This window comes from Terrapene carolina, unplaced genomic scaffold (assembly GCF_002925995.2).
Source record: "Terrapene carolina triunguis isolate 2854851 unplaced genomic scaffold, T_m_triunguis-2.0 Scaffold85, whole genome shotgun sequence".
NCBI lineage: Eukaryota > Metazoa > Chordata > Testudines > Emydidae > Terrapene > Terrapene triunguis.
Window position 1 is genome coordinate 2823434 of NW_020664436.1, and position 22728 is coordinate 2846161.

Consider the following 22728-nt stretch of genomic DNA (forward strand, 5'->3'; position numbering starts at 1 on the left):
AAATATGTGGCTATTTTTATCCTCTAAATTGTAACTTTTGACCCTAAGTTTAACTCCACATTATTATGCAGGGATGTGTAATCACTAGTGGGCACCTTCTGCCCTCAGAGAAGTATGCATAATTTCCACTGAAGTCACGCTGATTTTAAGTGAGAGCACTGCCCAACGATAGGCTATGTCCTCATCCACCTACCTAATATTTAACTGTAAACCCTGTTATGTTACCATATAGCTAAAGAGCAGTTAGTTCTCAAAACTCATGAGCAGACATAAACCATTATGTCTGTAAATATGAATGGTCATTTTGGATAATAACTTCTATTCCACTCCAATTTGAAACATCACCATCATAATCTGGGGAAAAAAACAAGTGTATTATAGGGGGAGAAATTGATGCTGTAACCATAGGATTAGCACCCCTTGTTGGGAAGAGTGGATACCTCAAAGATAAGAACAGCCATACTGGGTCAAATTAATAGTCCATCTAGCCCAGTATCCTGTCTTCTGACAGTTACCATTGTCAGATGATTAAGAGGGAATGAACAGAACAGGGCAGTTTCGAGTGATCCATCCCCTATTGTCCAATCCCAGCTTCTCCCACGTGACTGGGAGAAGTTGCACTTGAGCTGATTCTTTGGGGAAGGTATTAGCTAAAAAGCATGAATGGAAAAGCTGCTGACTCAATTGTAATTCTTCCTTTCTTGCAGGTACTGCTGCTTGATTTACCATGGAAAAATTGCTCTGCAGCATCCTGTTGTTTGGAATGGCAGTTGCGGTCAATGCTTGTCCCAAATACTGTGTGTGTCAGAACCTGTCAGAGTCGCTGGGGACTCTGTGTCCCTCCAAGGGCCTCCTTTTTGTACCATTAGACATAGATCGAAGGACTGTTGAACTCCGACTCGGGGGTAACTTCATTATTAACATCAGCCGACAGGACTTTGCCAACATGTCTGGCCTTGTTGACCTCACTTTGTCCAGGAATACCATCAGTTACATTCAGCCCTACTCCTTTGCTGATCTAGAAAGCCTTCGGTCTTTGCATTTGGACAGCAATAGGCTGCCCAACATTGGAGAGGATATTTTGAGAGGCTTAATTAACCTTCAGCACTTGATAATAAATAACAACCAGCTGAGCAGCATCTCGGACGAAGCCTTTGAGGATTTTCTGGTGACATTGGAAGACTTGGATCTTTCCTACAATAACCTCCAAGGCATCCCCTGGGAATCTATAAGGAAGATGGTAAACCTGCACCAGATTAGCTTGGATCATAACCTGATAGATTATATTACAGAGGGGACGTTTGCAGATCTTCAGAAATTGGCCAGATTGGATCTAACCTCTAACAGACTTCAGAAGCTCCCCCCAGATCCCATATTTGCCAGGTCCCAAACATCTCCATTAGAAGCAACTCCATTTTCTCCACCTCTGTCTCTTAGCTTTGGAGGCAACCCGCTGCATTGTAACTGTGAGCTGCTGTGGTTAAGGCGGCTTGACAGAGATGATGATATGGAAACTTGTGCTTCCCCTCCAAATCTAAAGGGAAGATACTTTTGGTATGTACGGGAAGAGGAATTTGTTTGTGAGCCACCTCTCATTACCCAGCATACTCACAAGTTGCTGGTTTTAGAAGGGCAAACTGCCACATTAAAGTGTAAAGCCATTGGGGACCCATCCCCAGTCATTCACTGGGTGGCTCCAGATGACCGACTCATTGGGAATTCTTCGAGGACAGCAGTCTACGATAATGGTACTTTAGATATCATTATCACGACATCCAAGGATTATGGAACTTTTACGTGCATCGCAGCCAATGCTGCTGGAGAATCGACCGCGACCATTGAGCTCTCGATCGTGCAGCTTCCACACCTCAGCAACGGTACGGGCCGAGCTGCTCCACCCAAATCCAGGCTTTCTGACATCACTAGCTCCAGCAAGTCCAATCGAGGGGAGACAAAAGGTCCACCAGAAAGGACTGTCTTGGTGTCAGAGGTGACAACTACCTCAGCTTTGGTCAAGTGGACGGTGAGCAAGTCAGCCCCCAGGGTTAAAATGTATCAGCTGCAATATAACTGCTCGGATGATGAAGTTCTAATTTACAGGTAAATGTGACTGCCAGTTTTTTCTTTGAAAATTGAGATGATGGGCATGTGGGGGGAAGGGGATTGGGTTACTAATGGATGATGTAGCCTGTCATTGTTATGTCACTGGTTTAAATCTGACCCAACATGCCGGTGACAAAAATTCCTTACTATTTGGTAGGTCTGTCTATCTAATTTATCTACCTGTATACAGTACTGATCACTATAGTATCTAGGCTCTGACTGGACCATTTCATAGTTAATTGACATCCATGTTGGGGAAAAATTCACCATTGCAGTTGCCACCCTTGTTGGTACTCTTGGAAAAGTAGGCAAAAATTACTTTGCTTGAAAATTAAATTCCTTTCCCACATATAGAGGTGCCCACCTGCCACTCTGCCACCCTCAACCAGGATCAGGTTTGAAGCATACTGGTATGGAGGGAAGCGGTGTGGATGAAAGCTTGTCCTGTCTCTCTGCAGCCCATGTTCTACCTATTCCAAGGAATAAGTGATATCCATTGAGTTTTTCAGTCTGGCACCTTTAACCATATTGGGTCTCAGGGCGCAAAAACAAAAAAAAGGGTGGCAGGACTGCCAAAGCAAAAAAAAGAAAAAACGTCAGCCGCAGGGAGCGCGTGGAGGGCGGTCAAGGCGGCTCGCAGGGGGGTGAAGGGCGGCGCCTCGCAGCCGGGCGAGAGGGGCTCCCCCCTCCGGCCTTGGGGTGTCTCTCCTGGCTGGGCAGGCATAGCCCCCGGGGGTTGTAGGAGGTGCTGGCTCAGCCACTCCTTTAAAGGTGGCTCGGCTGGGCCGGGCTCAGAGCGGCGCGGGAGGCGGAGGCTGGTGCAGGCGGCGGGGAGTGGCACGTCCTGGGGAGCCCGGCCGCACGGTGAGTGGCGGGGATCGCTAGTTCCTGCCCCCCCCCCCCGGGCCGGGGTCCATGCCCCTGCAGGGCTGGGCTGGGACTGGCGGAGCGCAGGTAGCCGGCCGGGAACTCCGGAGCTGCGGACCGGGCTGCCAAAGCAAAAAACAAAACAAAAAACCACGGCAGGGCGGCTGGAATGCTGCCCCTTAGAATGTGCCACCCCAGGCACGTGCTTTCTCATCTGGTGCCTGGAGCCGGCCCTGTTGGGTCTTTATTCTCCTCTCACTTACACCAGTTTTACACTTCTGTCACTGATGTTGTCACTAGAGCTTTTTGTAATTTACACCAATGTTCATGGAAAGAAGAACCAGACTCATAACATCACTCCAAAAATGTAGGGCCTGATAAACCAACAGTGCTACTCCAGCTTTACACCAGTTTTGATTTCAATGGCATTCCATCGGTATAAAACAGGAATAAATCGGGGGGAAGCAAGCACATGAAAAGGAAAGATGCTGTAAATTTTAGGTGTTAAAAAAGTAGTAGGAAATGCCTTAACAAAATAGAAAAATAGCAGTGTGTTATTGCTTTTCTCTTCTCTGGGAAGAAAGAATGTAAGATTGTTTTCATCACTAGCATAAACACACTACATCAATCTTTAGAAACCACTCCTTTCTGCCTTGTGGCTGCAAAGACAGCAATGCAGGTGTACTGGGCTAAATTGTACCTAATGGGAAATCCCTTGTTAAAACACAGGGGCTATGCATTTTTTGTCTATGATGATGGTTGTGAATATTATCTTTTGGGCCTGACTTCAGTGGGAGTTGGGGCACTCATAAAGTCACAGCAGGCACTCCCCAGAAGCAAAGGGTGTTTGCTTTTAGGCTGGTGAGTGCTCACTTGGCCTTTTCACTCTGTTCATGCTCACGTCCCTCTTGCATTCATCTTTGATTTCAAGTGGCAAATGCCAATGTTTGTAGAAACTGAATTTTAAATTAACACATGCAAGTACTTGAGCCAGAAGTTCTTATGTGCTCAGCCAATCAAGGAACAGAAACATTACCAAGTGATATATCTGGCTGCTCACAACTGAGTGACACAGCTCAGAATTTTAATACTGGAAATCAAATCCATAGAGTAAAATATGTGCAAAAATTCAAATACCGAATAAATCTGAGGCAATCACTATCTGCTCGTATATTTTCTCCAAACAAAAATATGTTAAATTAATCAGATCAATTACTAGATGGACATTATTTGCTTTGCTCTGGCTTATGTACTGTAGAACTGGTGTTCACCTTGGGTTTCACCACCAGGTGAAGCTGGGTAGAGTGAAAGAGGAATAATAAACTAAGTAGCAGTAGAATATTAGGAAGAGAAGGGATCAACATATGATAGTCCCAATTTTCCCTGAGGACCAACTCTAGAGGTGAGGCCTACTGGTGTTTAAGTTCTTGATTTCCCTGGAGGTCTAAGGCAGCAGCTGTGAAAACAGTACAAACAGGTGGACATTGTGCATGAAGATTGTCTTTTAATGCATGATGATGATTATGAAGAAAAGGCTGTCCAGAAAAAATAAAAATGATGCAGGAAATACCATCTAATGGCTAGACAGGAAGGGACTGGGTGATGTGGTAAGAATAGAAGGAGTGGAAGATGTCAGAAATGGTCCCTTCAGCATGGTCTGAAGGAATGAGCAGAGGCCTAGAAGTCAGAAAGTCCTGAATTCTAATAATGGCTCTGCTGCCAACTTGGTGAGTGGCTTTGGACAAGTCACTTTGCCGCTCCGTGCCTCAGTTTCCCCACCTGTAAAATGGAGACAATGATCTTTGCTTTCTATCTGACAAAGACAACTGTGAGGAGGAATTAATTGTACCTAGCACTTTTTGTCCATAGATTTCAAAGTGTTTAATAAAGGAAGGTAAGTGTCATTGTCCACACTTTAGAGAGAGGAGAACTGAGGCATAGCAAGGTGAAGTGACTTGCTTGAGGTCATACAGCAGGTCAGTGCTAGAGATAAGAACCAAACCCAGGCCTTCTGAGCTCCAGTTCAGTAACCTGTCTGTTGGCCCATTCTACTTCTCCTAGTTAACTTGCTAATATTAGTTAGCTCTTCTTTAATAGGTACTCATATGTCATAGTCATGAGCATGGTAGTAAAGCCTAGAAAATAATTTTTTTGTACAGTATTTGGACTATCTAAAGTGTTGTGTAAATGCTAAACAATATTTCAGTGTTTAAATAACACAGCGATAGGCACTTTATAGTCACCTAAGATATATAGACAGGGTTGACACGCATTAGCAGGGCTTTGAAAGGAGGACGCTTGCCCTGCTGCTGTGAATGCTATATGCATTGAGGACAAGTTTGCTGCGTTGTTCGCTCAGCCCTTTTCATGAACATTAAATTCATTTTCAAACAGAAAAAGTGAGGGACTCCACCCTTCTATTGTAAGTGAAAACTATTGATTGATCTCAATGACAATTGCGTACAACACTGATCACGATATGCCTTTCTTCTGGCCTGTAGGTCTCCGCTGTCTTCTCAGGGTCACTCTGCACACGTTGCAGGCTGTGCAAATGGGATAGCAGGGCTCCAATGACCTCATGAAAATTAAAAGACCTCGGAAATAATGAGAAATGTTTCCCATCAACTCTCCTGACTGAATGGAGCAAAAGGTTATCAAAATCCGAATCTCAGCTCTTGATTCATTAGTGCTGGTGTTATTAGGATTAATGGAAGTGGCAGCCCAGCAATCTGTACGTGCCCCTGTAATTTCTGCCCGGGGCCTGATTCTGCTCCCATTGAAATCAACAGCAAAAATCCTATTGATTTCAATGGAAGCAGGATCAGGCCTCTGATGCACAGCTGCAGTGAACCTAGGTCTCGGTCAACAGTACATTAGCTGTGTTCTACTGCCTTGGAGTAATAAGGACAAGGTTGAAAGAATGGACTGGCACCTGGGTAAGGGTATTGCACAGTGCTCGTGTTTACAGACACAGATGACTTGATCAGTCTTAATTTGCAATGATGACCTTGGGCATTACCTCTGGCATTTAAAGAGCAACCTGCCTTCCCTGATGTAAGATACCACATGCCACCCTTTCTGCATCACTGTGATCATTGTGCCAAATCTCCTTTGTGTCAATGGCATTTGTAAATAACTCTTAACACCAAAAAGTCTCTTCTTTGGCTTTGCACTCAGCTACCTGCCACCTTGCAAGTGCAGTAGTATTTAAAGAGATCCTGACACATGGGTTGTATGTCGTAGCCCCCTGCTTGTGATAGATTGGCAGATGGGCACCATTAGTTTATTACTCCATGCCTGGATGCTGTGACCACTGTCTTTCCCTTTTACCTTGACTGCTCTTAGTTCTGTTGGTGTCAATTGGTGGAGTTACTCTGATATATTTTTATTAGAACAAAGCCTTCTGTCTCTCTTGCCTGGTCTCTTCTGGTTCTGCTTCACTGGTCTTGGTTTTTGTTTTGTCTTCCTCTCTCTTTCTTTCTTTTTCCATTTAACGTTTTTCCTTTTTTGGTCCCTTTTCTCTTATAGACCCCCTCCCCCTCCCCCTCTCCTCCCAACTCTCCATTTCCCCACTCAGATACACGCTGTTTGGAGGCCATTAATTGTTGCAGCCATGAGGCTGCCATGTGTTGTCATGGCCAGCTGGTGCCACAGGAGCAGGGAAACAAAGCTTGGCCCGGCAGGTTGCTGCCTGTGCCTGCAGCCCATATACACTTGGGCTTTTCCCACACTTGGATACTGTAGGGAGCAGCACAGAAACAAGAAGGGAAGATGGGGGGGGGTGCTTTCAAGGAGTTACTTGCTGCTTTATGCACAGTCCCAGGACACATTTGCAGTGGGATGTTTGGGGGGCGGATGGATCTGTAATCACATAGCTATCTCATAGTTCCCTTCTTCTGTCTCTGGACTATTCAGGTGCCTCCCCTTTGGGATATACTCCTTCAGCATGGGATACATTGTACTAAATGTCTACTGGATCACTTTGCTCTCCAAAGTGAATTATGGCAACAGACAGTGGGTAGAGAAAGGCAGATGGAAAGATACAACAGTAACCAATTATAGAATCATAGAATATCAGGGTTGGAAGGGACCTCAGGAGGTCATCTAGTCCAACCCCCAGCTCAAAGCAGGACCAATCCCTAACTAAATCAATGGGGAGGGAGGTGCATCATCTTATAAGGGTAGCAAATAATGTGAAGTTCTCTCCTCCCTTTTTGTTAATTTTTTTTAATTAATTAACATTTATGTTATGTGCGGGTTTTTTGTTGTTTATAGTTGGACACAAGATCTCTGTTGCGTGGCGTTTCATTAGCAATAAATAATGCAGCAGATAGGCAGACTTGTAGGAAAGAGAGCTTTATGAAATATGCCGAGTGACCAGTGTTACATGCTGTGGCTCTGGCGTTTGAGAAGTAGCAGTCTGAACTCCTCTTGCATTCCTGAGCCCCTGGGTGCCACACTACACTAGATTCCTTAGGAAACCGGATCTTCTTTCTCCACTTGCACTCATCATACTACTGTTATGCCATTTGCTAATCAACAGAAAACACCTATCCAGCAGCGGTTACTAGCACTGGCCTAGTTAGAGACACTTTTTACTGTGGATTCCAGTACATATTTAGGAATTCTTCAGTTCCACCTGCTTATTATAGTCAATCACAGAAATAATAGAAATGTAAGACTGGCAGGGACCTCTCGAGGTCATCTAGTCCATCCCCCTGCACTGAGACAGGTATTAAGTATGCCTAGACAGGTGTTTGTCTAATCTTTTCTTAACCCCCCCCCCCAATGATGGGGATTCTACAACCAACGTCCCTAGGTAATCTGTGTCATACACATATTTAAATTATGTAAACTAAGGCAAGAGAGCTTAAGGGACTTGGTCCAAGTCACAAAGCCAGTCAGCGCAGCGTCACAGAACACAGGAATCCAGACTCCCAGTCTCCTGCCCTTCACAGTTCTCCCAGCTTGGATTCATAACAACCTTGTTATGGCCACAGCTTGAAGCTGTTGAGACAATGGCACAAAAGGGGGAATTGTGATGTCAGGTGGGGAATATGCCAGCAGGAATGGTGGAAGTCTTAGGAAGCAAAGACCTAAGTTTTCACCTGAATGTCTTTACCAAGCAGAGCAAATGAGGAGAGAAATACGGGATGCCAAAGAAACTAAATAAAATGGCCTCAAGACACATCTTTTCTATCTATTTTTCTTTCCTCTGTCCCCCACCTCTAAAGCTGCTCAACACCTTACCAGGGCAGAGACTTTGGGCCCAATCCTCAGCTGGTGTAAATTGGTGTTACTCCACTGAAGTCAATGGAGCTGCACTGATTTACCCCAGCTGAGAATCTGGCCCCTTGTCTCACATCTGCCAGTGTCACTGTGGCCATGTCGGTCCCACGATGTTAGAGAGACAAGGTGGGTGAGGTAATATTTTTTTATTGGGCCAACTTCTATTGGTGTAAGAGAGAGAGAGAAGTGCTTATACAGAGCTTTTGTGCTTATACAGAGCTCTTCTTGAGGTCCACAAAGTGCAACACTCACCTATTGCATTATATACATAAGAATAGTAAAGTAGGGAATGCTGTGAGAAACTCTGCTGCCTAAGTATCCCAATAGCATGTAAACTAGCAAAGACCCCCTTTGACACATACAGCATCCAAGAACACAGGCTGTATAGATTAGGAGAGCCACATGGGTTGCTCACAATTCCTTTTCCGATTCCTACCAAATTAATGTTTTTAACTGTACGAATAATTATAGCTCTGATTCTCTTTGCTTTCTACACTTCCCCTCCTTCCTTCCCTCCTGTGAAACTGGCATCGCCTTCTGCTGGAAATCCTCTATATCCCCGTAAACAAGCAGAACGGCACCTGCTGGCTGGAAGTGGGATGGAAATAATCGTTGCTTTGGGGCTTCAGTGCCCCTGACTGGGACGTGTGACGGTGTTCCATGCGGCAGCCAGGGGTGAACTAAGGTAGCAGCAGCTGGCGCCGCGGCTTGCTTCCGTTCTGACAGCTAATTATTTGAAAAGTGAGCAGGAATTTTCGTAATTGTCACATCAGAGAAAGCCAGTGGGAATTACGAGGGCAGGAGCCAGGTGAATGTGGGGACGTTTTGAAATCTATGTGTTCAGCAGTCTGGTCCTTCCCCACACGCATGCACACAACATGAAGCACATTTAAATGTGCTACATTACTAAAGCAAACTTAGATCGGAGGAACCATTATGTGGTTTTGTATTACAGTAGAATCTAGTGCACTCAGCTGAGATCAGAGCCCCATTGCCCAAGGCCCTGTCCTGAAGAGCTTACAATCAGCAAACAGAGGGAGAGAGGGCAAATAAAAGTACAGAGAGGGTTCTTTTCTATGTTAGTGCAGCACCCTGCACAATGGGGACCGCAATTCTGATTTGAGACTTTGGGCACCATCATAATGTAATATATTAACTGTTACCACTACTACAAAAGATGAAAATATTTGCAAGTATTGCTGTAGAATTTCTCAGGCCACATTTAGCTTGCTGGTTGTATTTTGGATTAAAGCAATGATGATGTGACAGATATGGCAACTTCCTGCAATATCCCTGAAAACCCTTAATGTACTAAGTTACATATTACTCTGGGCTGGGATTGTAATGTAACCTCTAGAGTGGGGAGAGGTGACAGATATTGCATCCTCCTGCAGTATCTTTGTGGTCCACTGTTCCATGGTTTATGTATAATTGTGTTCCACTTCATGGGGGAAGGCTGCCTGCTCCTCCAGGAATCAAAAGCAGTGGGTGAGTATTAAGGCAAATCAGTTAGGTTGTAACCCCGCCCCTACAGAGGTATCACTGCCTGGGGAAGCTTGCATATACTAGTTCAGACTAGATTCTCCAGAGACCAACTGACAAAGTAAGGACTTCTGGATAAATAGTCTGAGTTTAAACTGACTCAGGGCCTTCTTTCTGATCCAGCAAACAGACAGGACCTTCTGTTCAAGTGGGTGGGGTGGAGTGGGGGAGGGGAGGGGAACCCTTGCGGAAGGGTTAGAAGAACCTGACCTACGAGGGCCCCATAAGACTGATGGGTGATCTCTGGTAATCTGTTAGCATGGGTTTAGGAACACTTGTTTTAATTTGTTTTCTCTGTAATGCTTTCACTTTAAGAATAAATGTGTTTAGAAAGAGTTGTGTGGTAACTTATAATTGTGGGCAATTACGCTGTTCCTAGCCTCTAGGGAGAAAGCAAAGCCCAGACGCTCGCCTGTTTAGGCAGTCTGGCTTGCTGGGAATATCACAGTGTAGTCAGTATAGTGCACCTGGAAAAACCCAAGTCAGGAGGAAGAGAGATGCAGGTCTCTACCTAAGGGAGGCGATGACTGGGAGCCGGAAGTCTATTGTGGGTGACCTTGGTGGACCACGAGATGGGAATACAGGTGCAGTTATCCTGAAACTGACACAATACACCTGCTTAAAATACATGCATTTTAAAAACACTCCACAACCATTACATTTGATAGATTTAGGCCTGTTTTACTTTGCAGTATTTAATATAAAGGGTGATATAAACAACAGTACAAATTATGGATTTCTGTAGCATTGCACTCTAACCTATAAATTCAGCACTGAAAAATGTATTGTATATAGTCCTGAACACTTTTTATTTCTATCTATCTATCTATCTATCTATCTAATCTTATGCAGGCAGTTTAAGCTCTAAAATATGAATAAATGGCTCCACATCTCTCTCCTGTTTAAACAATAGTGGAGTGGCTTGGATTACTTTAACAATGTGCAAAAAGAACAGGAGTACTTGTGGCACCTTAGAGACTAACAAATTTATTAGAGCATAAGCTTTCGTGAGCTACAGCCCACTTCTTCGGATGCATATAGAATGGAACATATATTGAGGAGATATATATACACACATACAGAGAGCATGAACAGGTGGGAGTTGTCTTACCAACTCTGAGAGGCCAATTAAGTAAGAGAAAAAAAACTTTTGAAGTGATAATCAAGATAGCCCAGTACAGACAGTTTGATAAGAAGTGTGAGAATACTTACAAGGGGAGATAGATTCAATGTTTGTAATGGCTCAGCCATTCCCAGTCCTTATTCAATCCTAAGTTGATTGTATCTAGTTTGCATATCAATTCCAGCTCAGCAGTCTCTTGTTGGAGTCTGTTTTTGAAGTTTTTCTGTTAACAATGTGGTAATGCTTTACATTTACACAGCTCCTTTCATTGCAAACATTTTACAGGCTAGGAGAAGAGAGCTCTCTAAACCAATCACTGACACCCAGCCACATCTCTGTTAGGTCATAGCAGCAACTCTGCACCAGAAAGCCAATGCACCAATGTTTTAAAATTCAAAAGCAAAGAATAACTTCAGCAGTTGCAATTATGGAAACTTGTAGCTAGGCAGGAAATAATTAACTGAGTTAGAATTTCCACAGCACAATGGGACTAATACATCTATTCTTGCATTTTATGGATTGTTAATAACAAGCACTTAGAGACTAGGGTGCTTTAGAATACCGAAAATATGTAGGAACTTGATGTTGCATTTCAGCCATCCAACAGCATAGCACCCTTAGGACCAGGGAGTGGCAATGCCCCAGAAAAGAGTGCTAACACCCAAATTACTAACACCATTTTGTGTGACACATGCTTACTCCATGGAGGTCTCTCATCCAAGGCCTGAGCATGCCTGACTCTGTTTACCTAAGATCACAGGTGAGGTGCACTGGCTATAGTTAGTCAAGCTGTTATTTTCTCTTCTAACCAAATCATGAGCAAGTGGCTTTGAACAGAGGAGTTCCACAGGTGATAGAGGGATGGAATCCTTCTTTGAGGCCAGACCACTCTATACATGGTGGATGTGGACAGTGGCTCTGTATAGTTGTGGACCGATTGGCTGCACCTCTTCCCTTTTCTAGCCCACCAGAGTGTCCCCATGGTCCCCAGGACCTGCCATGGTGCCTAGCCACCAAGCTATCCTCTAGCACCCATAGCTAGCATGGAGGGACCTTTTCGCTTTTCCCTTCCATCCAGAGTTGATGCGCACCAACCCCATTGCACTGTGTGGCCCTTACTTGCATCAGAGGATTCTCCCCTTAACCATTCAACTTCCAACATCTAAGCATCAGACAAAGGAACTGCTGGCAAAAGTAGTTGGTGAGGGACGAATAGTCTAAAAACCTAGAGCCAACAAGATGAAGACACAGTATTCATCATTTCACCTTGACAGGCGGAGGTAGTAAGTTTATAAAATAATAATAATGTGCCTCTCCTGGAATCTCATCCTTGAGGTGAAGCGAGATCCCCATAAATCAGGATAGGAGGAAGCCCACCGGGGACCTCTTGAGGTTGCTTCAAAGTAGCTCAAAAAGTGGTTTGGGCTAATTTCCAGTGGCGCTTTAGTGTGCTGAGGGTTTGCTGAAGGTCTTCGGGGGTATTAAATGGCACATTACAGTGCTTCACAGTGACATATCTGTTAGATCTTAGGGTTGTTTTTTTGTTTTCCTTTCCACACAAGTTTTGTCTCATGCCTAGAAAAGGATGCAGACTGGCTTGTTCTGCAGTACTGAAAAGAAAACTGAAAGGAAGAGAAAAGGAGACGGGGAAATACCTGAGATGGCAAATGCTGCATTATTATGTCAGCACTGGAATCACTGCATTTAACAGGTGATTGGTAGATATTGCCAAAAGAAATAAGCACATATATGAATCAAGGGAAAGCCCACACCTCAACATCATCAAAGCAGTCCCCAGATTGCTAGTGACAAGAAGTTGTTACCATCTAGTGTTTGTTCGGTGGCTTGTGTGAAATGAGTTGTTGGGACCTCAGTCCAGTTCATAATGACAAGTGTCCACTTTACAAGAACCAACTCTCTTGGGGGGGGGGGGGGATTCCCTTGGCAGTCACAGCAGCAAGGCCCAAGACTGAATGGGCCACAGACTGAACTCCTCTCTTATCCCCAGAGGAGACAATTCTAAGCACACAGAGTACACTAGGGGAAGCTTGTCTTACTGCTACCCATGGTAGCTGTCTGTGGACGGAGGACTCTGATGCTGCAGTGATGGTCACCAGTTTAAGAACCAGTATGAGAAAGGCAGGCAGATAGAGAAGACTTCAGTCTCCAGGGCTGTTAGCACATTTCTCTGGTTTTCAAAATATTTAAACCCTACTGTACTAGCCCTTGTTTTAAAGTATAACGATTGTCTGACAACTTTTGGGGATGTATATCAAGAATTAGTACATTACAGTGGTCCCTCTGAGCTCTGCCTCGGGAGCTGAACAAAAAGACAAAGGGCTTGATTCTGATCTCAGTCACTGCAGTGTTACTCAGGTGCAACTCCACCAAAGTCAGTGTTACACTGATGGAAGTGAAATCAGAATTAGTTTCCAGGCTGTTATAAGACTGAGGTGATTCTGTTTTAGCTCTGTGGCTAATTATTTATTTAGCTCATCAAAGGCTCAACATTTTTATTGGGGGGAATTGAGGAGACGAATCTTCTTGCCCACAACATCTGTCATATCCCTTCTTAGCTGTTCTGAACCCAAGTGCCGGGAGCTGTCCACACCTATAATAGTAATAGTGTTTTACATATTTGATGCTAAAATGAGCCATTTTGATTAAGCTTCAGGTGATTCAACAGTTTCATGTCTAAGTGAAAAGTTTTAACGTATCCATAGGATTTGTGACTATTAATAAGCCAGCCCACAGCTACATAGTTACTACAGTTTTTCCTATTCTAAATATAGGAAAGAGCTATGGCGTCTCATAGGCTGCTCTGTGTGGTAACTATTGCAAAATGTTGACTTTTTAATGGTAACCACCTCCCATACCATTCATATGCATATAAAAATACATGGCACTGATATAACCCTTTACAAATGTTAACTACTTACTAACGGCCTGATCCCAAGCCTATTGAAATCAATGGGTTTTCAATCAGCCTTAAACTTTTGTGATGTGGGTATTCTTATTTTACAGATAGGGAAACTGAGGCACAGGGTGGGGTAAGTGATTTGCCCAAGGTAACTCAGTGAGTCAGTGGCACAAAGCTGGGAACAGAACCCAGAGAATCACAGCTCAGAGGAGAACCCAGGCGTACCAGTGTGCAAGTGTCAATGCATTCCAAATGTGCCGATTTCTACTCATACTTTTGACTGCTTGAGAGTAATTCAGCATGCTGTACTAAACAATTATTATATCTGACTTGTGATAGCACCTATCAGCCCTAGTCAGGGATTGGGGCTCCATTGTGCCAAGCACTGTGTCCACACACATAACAAAAAGATGGCTGCTGCCCCAAAGAGCTTACCATGAAAGTCAAGGTGTTTGATTTTCACATTTTACATTTAAACATGCAAGGAGCTCTGCTAAATGTCTGACTAAGCCTTAGTTTTGCCTTCTGCAATGATCTATCATTGTAATTCCATCACTGAGGTTGAACGATAGTTATCTGTAAACTGAGTCCCCAGTAAGTGGGTAATTCTTTTATAACTCTCCTATATGACACTGAAATACATCTCTCAGAGTGAGACTCTGTGGCTCACCTCACATTTTGACTGCAGCATCATGTTTCATCAGTCCCCAGCCATCATTTCTCTTCCCTGAAGCCACCTTAAGGTAGTCTTTTTATCCATTCTAATATCCCTTTGTTCAGAGTTCATGCCAGAAGATCCCCTGGTGTTCTGAGCAGGGCAACCAAACCCGACCAAACTAGTTTATGCGTTTCTCCAGAGAGTTTCTCCTCTTCACACAGTGGATTCCTAGTATTGATCCTTTGAGAGCCAGGGAATTGAATTCTCTATACAACCATTATTTGTAGACTCCTGCAGGATTTAGCTACCTTTTAACCAGCAATACCTTAACCACCAAACCCACATATATATATATATATATATAGCTACATAACATTTATAAAAAGTAATACAGATAATTCCCATGTTCTGCACAGCTTCCATCTCAGGGAAGCAACAGATGAATTCAAAACAATAAACGCCATCACAATTGGGGTTTTTAGGTGGTGCACAAAGAATATTTAAAAAAATAACGTTGCTGCGGGGAAGGCTGAAGTGTACAGAGTCAATTGTAACATGCTGCTGGGGATACACAGAGCTTGAGCCCACTGTGTTACCTCTCTGCCTCATCAAGAATAAGTTTTGCTGGCGAGTAGGCTGGGTGTCAGCTCCCTGCCACACCAGTCTGTCCTCCTCACTAGAAAACTCCTCAAGGCCCTCCTGGCCCAAACCTTGCCTAGGAGGTAACGATTTGTGAACTCCAGTCCCCAAACTCCCATGAGATGTTTCTTTGACATGCGCAGGCCCTATCACTGTGCAGCCACTGAAGCTATTAAGTTGCCCTGTAACTCACAGTTTATTAATGTAACTAGGGTAAATACACCCTTCCCTTCAAATACAGCACTGAATTCGTTTACATTAAAACTAAAGCAAGTTTATTAACAAAATAGCATGTATTAAGTGATACCAAATAAGAGATAAAGGCAACGATGGTTACAAGCAAGTAAAAGTGAAAACACACATCTAAAAGTGTAAAACTTAATCTAGCAAGTTTTAGTCTTTGTTCAAGATGGTTTCTCTCACCCACAGTCTCCTTTCCAGCTTTTTACTGGCTAGCCTGGCCTGGACCCATCATAGAGGTCAAACTGCTTGGTTTGTTTGTCTCCTAAGGTGAAGGATAAAGATGGAGTCTCTCTCTGTTCCTTATATCTCCAAAGTCATTGTCTTTGTTTTCCAAGTCAGGAAGGCTTCCTGTGTCTCTCTGGGGTACAGAAGCATGTTAATTCTCTGTCTCTTGAGTTCAGGATCAGGATAACACTCACTGATTTAGCTTGATAGCTTTGTTTATAGCTAATATGTAAATTGAGGTAAACCCACAGTCTTTTGTCTAGGACAGATCTCTTTTTTGCCTTTAACTAGGCTACGCTGTCTTGTTTTAAACATGTTCTAGTAACATCAAACAGAAGGAATTCATAACTTCACATATAACATTAACATATGCATTTTACAATGATATTAATAAACAGCGTGTTATTAGCTTTCATCTGAGACCTCACAAGGCAGATTGTGCACAAATATTTACCACAGTAGTGTGTAGGGTGTGCATACAGGGTGCCTAGTGTCATATCAGTCTGCCTGAAAGGGGGAGGAATGACACAAGGGCAGGAGACAAATGAGAGAGTGAAAACAAATGGGATCAGAAACTTCTTCCACTGCCATTGGGACAGCGAGAAAGTTAAGTAATCCGAATGTCCATATTATAATTTTGAGGGATAATCAGAAACACGTGTCTCTAAGAGACTTGTCGAACATCTGTGACCAAACATTTATCAGAACAGACTCCAAGAGATGGAATTATGACAAATGTGTTTCCCCCCCCAAGAATAACTAAGAATTAGCTGGGATCATGCAAAGGTGTTATTTACATTCCTTATCTTGGAATGCCATCTTTGGTACTGTCCTTGGGAGAAGAATCTTGAGCCACAGTGTGATAAAAGTTTCCAAAGGAAAGGGATGTTTCTTTCAATTTATGTTGAGGTGCAACCTATGTCTAAAATAGGGGAAGGAATGGAAATTTAGTCTGCATATGTAGAAAAATATCTTGATATTTGAGATACAAATAGGATGTTTAAAAGAATAGGATAATTAATAGAAAATACCATTTTCAGTCTAGATGTCTTTTATTTCAGATGAAGGAAAACAAGGAAAGAACAAATATAAAGTCTCCACGTAAAAACAAACATTAAAGAGAGAGCACAGCAAATAGCTCTAAAATTCTGCTTCTGAAACAAAACACAAAATGCAGACGGGTTGCCTTGTAGCAAAAGAGCTACATATACTGCATTAGTGGCTCCAAGTTATTATTAATCATTTGTACTACAGTAATGCTTACAGGCCCCTACCATGATCAGGGCTCTGTGGCACTGGGCACTGGAAAATTATATATTAAGAGGCAGTCCCTTCCCCAAAGAGCTTACAATCTAAATAGATAAAACAGATAAAGGGTGGTCGGGGAAACAGAGGGGAAGTGATTAGCCAGAGGTCACACAACAGATGAGTGGCAGAGTTGGGAGCAGAACCCAGACGTTAACTCTGAGTCCAGTGCCCCATCCATCAGAACACACAGCCTTTAACTCCCCATTCTGGCTTCCCTGGTGTATCCTGTGTGTCAGACTTATACATTCTTGGAGACAGAACCTGTTTTTATTTTGTGCCTTGAGCACATTGCTGGAGCTTAACAAATAATAACAACAGTGCAATTCATTTCCCAAGTGAAATGGTTGAAACCCCATCACTTGAAAGGTTTAAAATTAGACTGGACAAAGCCCTCGAAAAAAAAATCAAGCTGAGATGGGGAATGCTGAGTTCAACAGCAAAGTGTGCTTGCTCAGAGTGGGTGAAAATTACCCCTCTGCTGAGGGGCCAGTATAAGGCCTGTGCACCACGTATGCCTTAAGCCCTATTTTGAGGTTGTAAGTGAGATTTTACTGGTGCATAGGCTTTGTGTTAATGCTCTGCACAGGGGAGAATTTCACCCAATATGAGGAGCTTAAATCTTGAAGCAGTAAAGATTCATGCTAAACATACTGTTACAGGGGGCATGCTTCAATGTCCAATGAATGGTTTTATGACAAAGACGACATTTGTTCTATATTGTGCTAAAGTCAAAAAGTGGCCCAAAGTTTAGACGGTGAAGAAAAAAATAGGTGAGGGTGCTGGAAGGTTCTAAAGCTCAATATAGATGATTCCTGTTCTCATGTAGTTGTTGTATCCATCTGTTGTCTCTTGTCTTACAATCTACTAATAACGTAGTAAGCCTAGTAAGCGTGGAAGCACCTTGCACAAAGGGACCCCAGTCCCTGATTTGGGGGCATTTAGGTGTTACTGTAATCCAAATAATGAATAACAATAATACTGTAGAAACATTTTCATATTTACAATAAAATGAAACCATTTTCATGCAGGTGTGGGGGAAGGGAATGAAACATTCTCTGGCATATTTGGAAATCCAAATACAACGGCTCAAATTCAGTCCTGGTATAATGGCTCCATTGACGTTGCAGAGTTGCAGCAGGGATGGATTTGGCCCTGGAGCACACTGCTAGGGTAAGAGCCTCAGAAAGTGACAGTGACTAAAAATGAAAATGGAGGTAGTTTCATTGGCTAGGACAAGTGCTTTGCAGAATGTACACAGCATCAATAGGGGAAAGTATACTATGTTTTAACCCAAGTAAAGGAAAGGGATCTGTGTGGCATCATTCACTGAGCTCCACAAGTGGGAAAGAGCCTGTGCTCTAGAAAAGTCCTCCAGAACATGTAGAGATGTCACATTTCTTGTGCACTTTTCATGCAGTGCTTGGTTTCCTGTCACATGCTTGCTGCTGGTGCAGAAACAAAGAAGCTCCAGATGGGGCAGTCACAGTCTCCAGTTACACAGAACAGTAGGGAGTTTTATTATCTTATTCTGCACATGCTTTCCATTCCCAATAAAGGGTTCACAATAAAGACACTGTTTCACTCGTCAGTAAGATACTTCATGGTTTCAGGAGTGGAAAACATAGCGTGCTGGTAGATCCATGAAAGATAACATTGCAATGGCTACTCTAGAGCCCATGCGATTGCAAGTAACTCCCCTACCAGACCCGAGACTCCCCGGAAATGTTGAATGTGCCTGGAAATGGTTCAGACAGCGATTTGAGCAGTATATGAAACCCACTGGGGCAAATAAACTGAGGATGAGCAAAAGATCCCTCTTCTCTTAACAGTGATAGGCACAGATAGGTGTCTACTATGCACTCCATAGTGAGGTTGGTGGGGAGACAGAGAAAAGCTTTGCAGGAATAATGAAAATGTTTGTGAATCAGTGCGAAAAAATAAAGAAAACCCCCTCCTAGAAAAAATAGAAACAGAGAAAAAATGTTACTTATGAGCGAGAGATGTTCAGGATGAGACTGCAGAATGAAGGGGAGAGTATAGAGGAGTTTGTCATAGACTTAAAACTAAAAAGTCCGTCCTGTGAATATGGTATATTAAGAGACCCTCATTAAAAACAAGATTGTCCTTGAGGTGTAACAAGAAAAAAGAGTCTGTGAGTGGTTACTAAGAGAGATGGATGTGACACTAGAAAGGGCAAGATGTATATGCAAAACAGCAGAACAGAAACACAAATAAAAAGCCTAGAAAAAGGCACAGAGCATATGATTGTGAGAACCATAACTAAACCAGCATGGGAAAAGTTCACAAAAAGGAAATTGGCTAGTGACCCTAAAACAGAAAGCAGGAAATAATGCCAGTGATATGGCCACCTGAATGAATATAGGAAATTCTCAGCATTCAGGCAAATGTGTAGAAATTGTAATAAGCCCAGCCATTATACTAAAATGTGCAGAGAAAGCAGGAAAGTGTATGTCTGAAGTGCAAAAATGGATTCCTTGTCCTTGTTCTTAAGTCCAATAATGGAGGGGACTGAAAACTCAAAAAATGGAAATTATAAAATGTGCACAAATGGCACTTAGGTGACATACAAGATAGACACTGGGGCAGAAGTAAATGTTATAATAGAAACTGAAATAGAGAGATGTAAGGAGCACATAAAATTGGAAGAGTCAAAAGTGTGTGAAAGACTATAATGGAGGAACAATTCAGCGTTACGAGAGGACACGTGGTTACTTAAATACAAAGAGAACATGATAAACCAATAATTTGTGGTGGTACCCAGAGGCAAGCAAGATGTATTAGGCCTATACACATGAGGTGCTTGGTCTTGTTAAGAGGATGTATGCCATAGAGAGACAGAAAGACAACACTGAACCAGATACGAATAGTGTCATATGAAGATGTAAACATAGGAAATGGGTGCCTCCCAGTAACATACTAGTGGTTAGGAGAAGATGAAGAGCCTGCGGTGTATCCTACACTAAAGGTTCCACATGCCTTAGGGAAAAGGCTAGCAGAGGAGCTGGAAAACATGACAGCAAATGGTATCATCTGGAGAATAGAAGAAGCAGCAGATTAGATTCATGCCTTAGTAATCACAGCGAAAAAGGAGAGGACTTACAGCTGTGTACGGATGCTAAGGAGCTGAATAACAACATAAAAAGGAACAGTTCCACTTGCCCACAAGCAGTGAACTATTGTCTGAGATGGCAGGCGCCAAATTCTTCAACAAATTAGATGCATCAGCAGGATTTTGGCAGATCCCCTTGGACAATGAGCGCTCCAAGATCTGCACTTCAACACACCATTTGGCAGATGCTGCTTCCTAAGATTGCTTTTTGAAATATGTTCCATTTCAGAAGTATTTCACCAGATGCTAAAGGGTCTAGCAGGCATGAAAGTGTTCACTGATGATATAATAATTTGGGGAAGCGCTGTCACTGAACATCAGGAACCATAGAGAGAGTACTGGAAATTTGTATGAGCTAATACCTTAAACTGAATAAGGCCAAATGTCCATTTCAAACAACAGAAATAACATACTCAGGAAAGAGACTGACCTCAAAGGGAACCTTGCTCAATGAATCAAAGATTCAGACAATATTGAACATAAAAAGGCAATTGTAATTCAACATGCCTACTTGCCTTTTATCAACAAGTTCATACCTAACTATACAGCTTGCACAGCTCACTAAGACATCTCCTCCACAAAGTCACCGAATGGGCATGGATGCCAAACCATGAAAGAAAGTTCAATGATTTAAAGCACATTCTGATGTCACCTCGAGTGCAGCACTTTTTTTGACCCATTGAAAGACATCAAACTCTCCACAAATACCTCAAAAGGATGGCTCGGAGCTGTACTATTACGGTGTCATGGAACTGATTGGCTGCCAGGCTTGTATGCATCCAGGGCTATGACAGCTGCAGAGATGATGTATGCACAAATTGAAAAAGAGACAAGGGGTCCGGCTTGCGGATGTACAAGATTTCACAATTTTCTCTCTGGTAGTAGCTTTAAAGCAGAAACTGATCACAAACCACTGACTGAAATACACAAAATGGGACTTGGAGAAGCACCACCCGTGATACAGTGACTAGTACTGATAATGCAGAAGCACGATGTGACCCTGGAGTTCCAACGTGGATGCCACTTAGTAATGGCAGACAAACTCAAAAGCATATCCTCCCTCTGATAATACGCAGCCTGATGATCTGGAAAAAGTAGTAAACATACATGAGAACATGATAAAAGTGCCATGTGTGGTATTTCTAGGCATATGGGATGAAGTGGAGACAGAAACAGCTAAAGATGAAATGCTGCAGGCTGTGGTACAAGCGGTAAGTAAAGGAGGGAAAAATAGCATTTCCCACCTGCCTATTCCCACTATAAAAATAGCTTTCAGTGATCTCAGGAGTGCTCTTGAAGGGGACACAGATTGTGGTTCCCACAGTGACTGGAAGGGAAATAATGGAATGCATACACAAAAGGCACCTAGGAATGACCAAATAAAATAGGAGAGTTAGAGAAGTTGTGGTTTGGCCAAAGATAAATAATGACATCGAAGAAATGTCTTTGAGCAGGTGTGGAATGTATCAGAAGTAGAAAGATTCCCAGCAGAAAGAACCAATGATACGGCACAAACAACTTGCCGCTCCATGGGACAAAGCTGGAACTGACGTGTTCAACCTCAGAAGACATGACCACCTGGTTATAATGGACCTACTTTGCCAGTTTCCCAGAAGTAGTTACCCTTGAAGATACCACAGCAGCAACAGTTGTCAGGCATATTAAATCTGTATGTGCACATCATGAAATTCCACGGACAGTAATAATTGGCAAGGGACCACAGTTCAAGAATAGGGAGTTCCTGGACTTTCATCATGAGACATTGAGTCCTAGATATCATCTAGGTAATGGATTAGCTGAATGTGGAGTATGTATAGAGAAGAACTTACTCAAAAAAGCAATGGATGCAAGAGAAAATCTGTATTTAGCACTATTCAACTGCGGAAAGTCACCCGCTGAACTCCTATACAACACACATATAAATACTCAATTACCAGGTATGGGACGAAAACATAGGATGACAAAGGAGTCTGGGATAGTGAGGAAAAGAATGGGAACATGCAGTTAGACAGAATATTATAATAAAGCACTAAGCGCTCTGTCACTGTGCCTCACTGTGTCACAGCTGAGAATACCAGATTCAGGACAAACTGCTGAGAAATAGGTCAGACTCGCCCCAAAGTGGTGGTTATTCTATCATTAGATATAGCAGCCAGTAACAAAAGTAAACTTCTGTCTCACCACATTGGTTATCAAGAAGTCAAAAATGGCATTCCAGCCCTTATTTCGCCACCCAGACACTAGACTTTATCATGAGCGGTTACTGAAAACCAATTTCATCAAACAAAGGATTCTTCTGATCCCAAGAGATCAGCCACATAGTCAAGTCAATATGTAACTCAGATCCTACCCAATAATCATGCTGCTGCCGATCCTTTAGTAACTACAATCTAAAGGTTGATTTATAAGAGAAAAGAAGAAGAGAGTTAGAAATGGTTAATAGATCATATACACACAGTACTGGCAATGTCCTTGTATCAGGTTTGTAGCAGATATGTTATAGACTGCTGGCTTGTAAAGTCTCTCTGATAATTTCCAAAAGATTGGAAGGGCCTCAGTCCATAGTTCAGAATTCTTCTTTTAGTTGTAAGTCCATAATCCAGAGAATGAGAGCAGGAAAGAGGCAACATGGAGATGTTTCAGGGGTCTTTTATATCCTCTGCCATGTGCTTGGAATTTTA

At 42.9% G+C, this 22728-nt stretch overlaps 1 protein-coding gene across 1 annotated transcript in view; it reads left to right on the forward strand.

The window, feature by feature from the left end:
- The first annotated feature begins 727 nt into the window (after positions 1-727).
- LRFN2 (leucine rich repeat and fibronectin type III domain containing 2) overlaps positions 728-22728 on the forward strand; it is a 57537-nt gene continuing 35536 nt past the window's right edge. Inside the window, exon 1 of the mRNA XM_029911079.1 lies at positions 728-2100. Within this exon, the coding sequence (XP_029766939.1) occupies positions 728-2100 (1373 nt within the window). The remainder of the gene's footprint in view (positions 2101-22728) is intronic.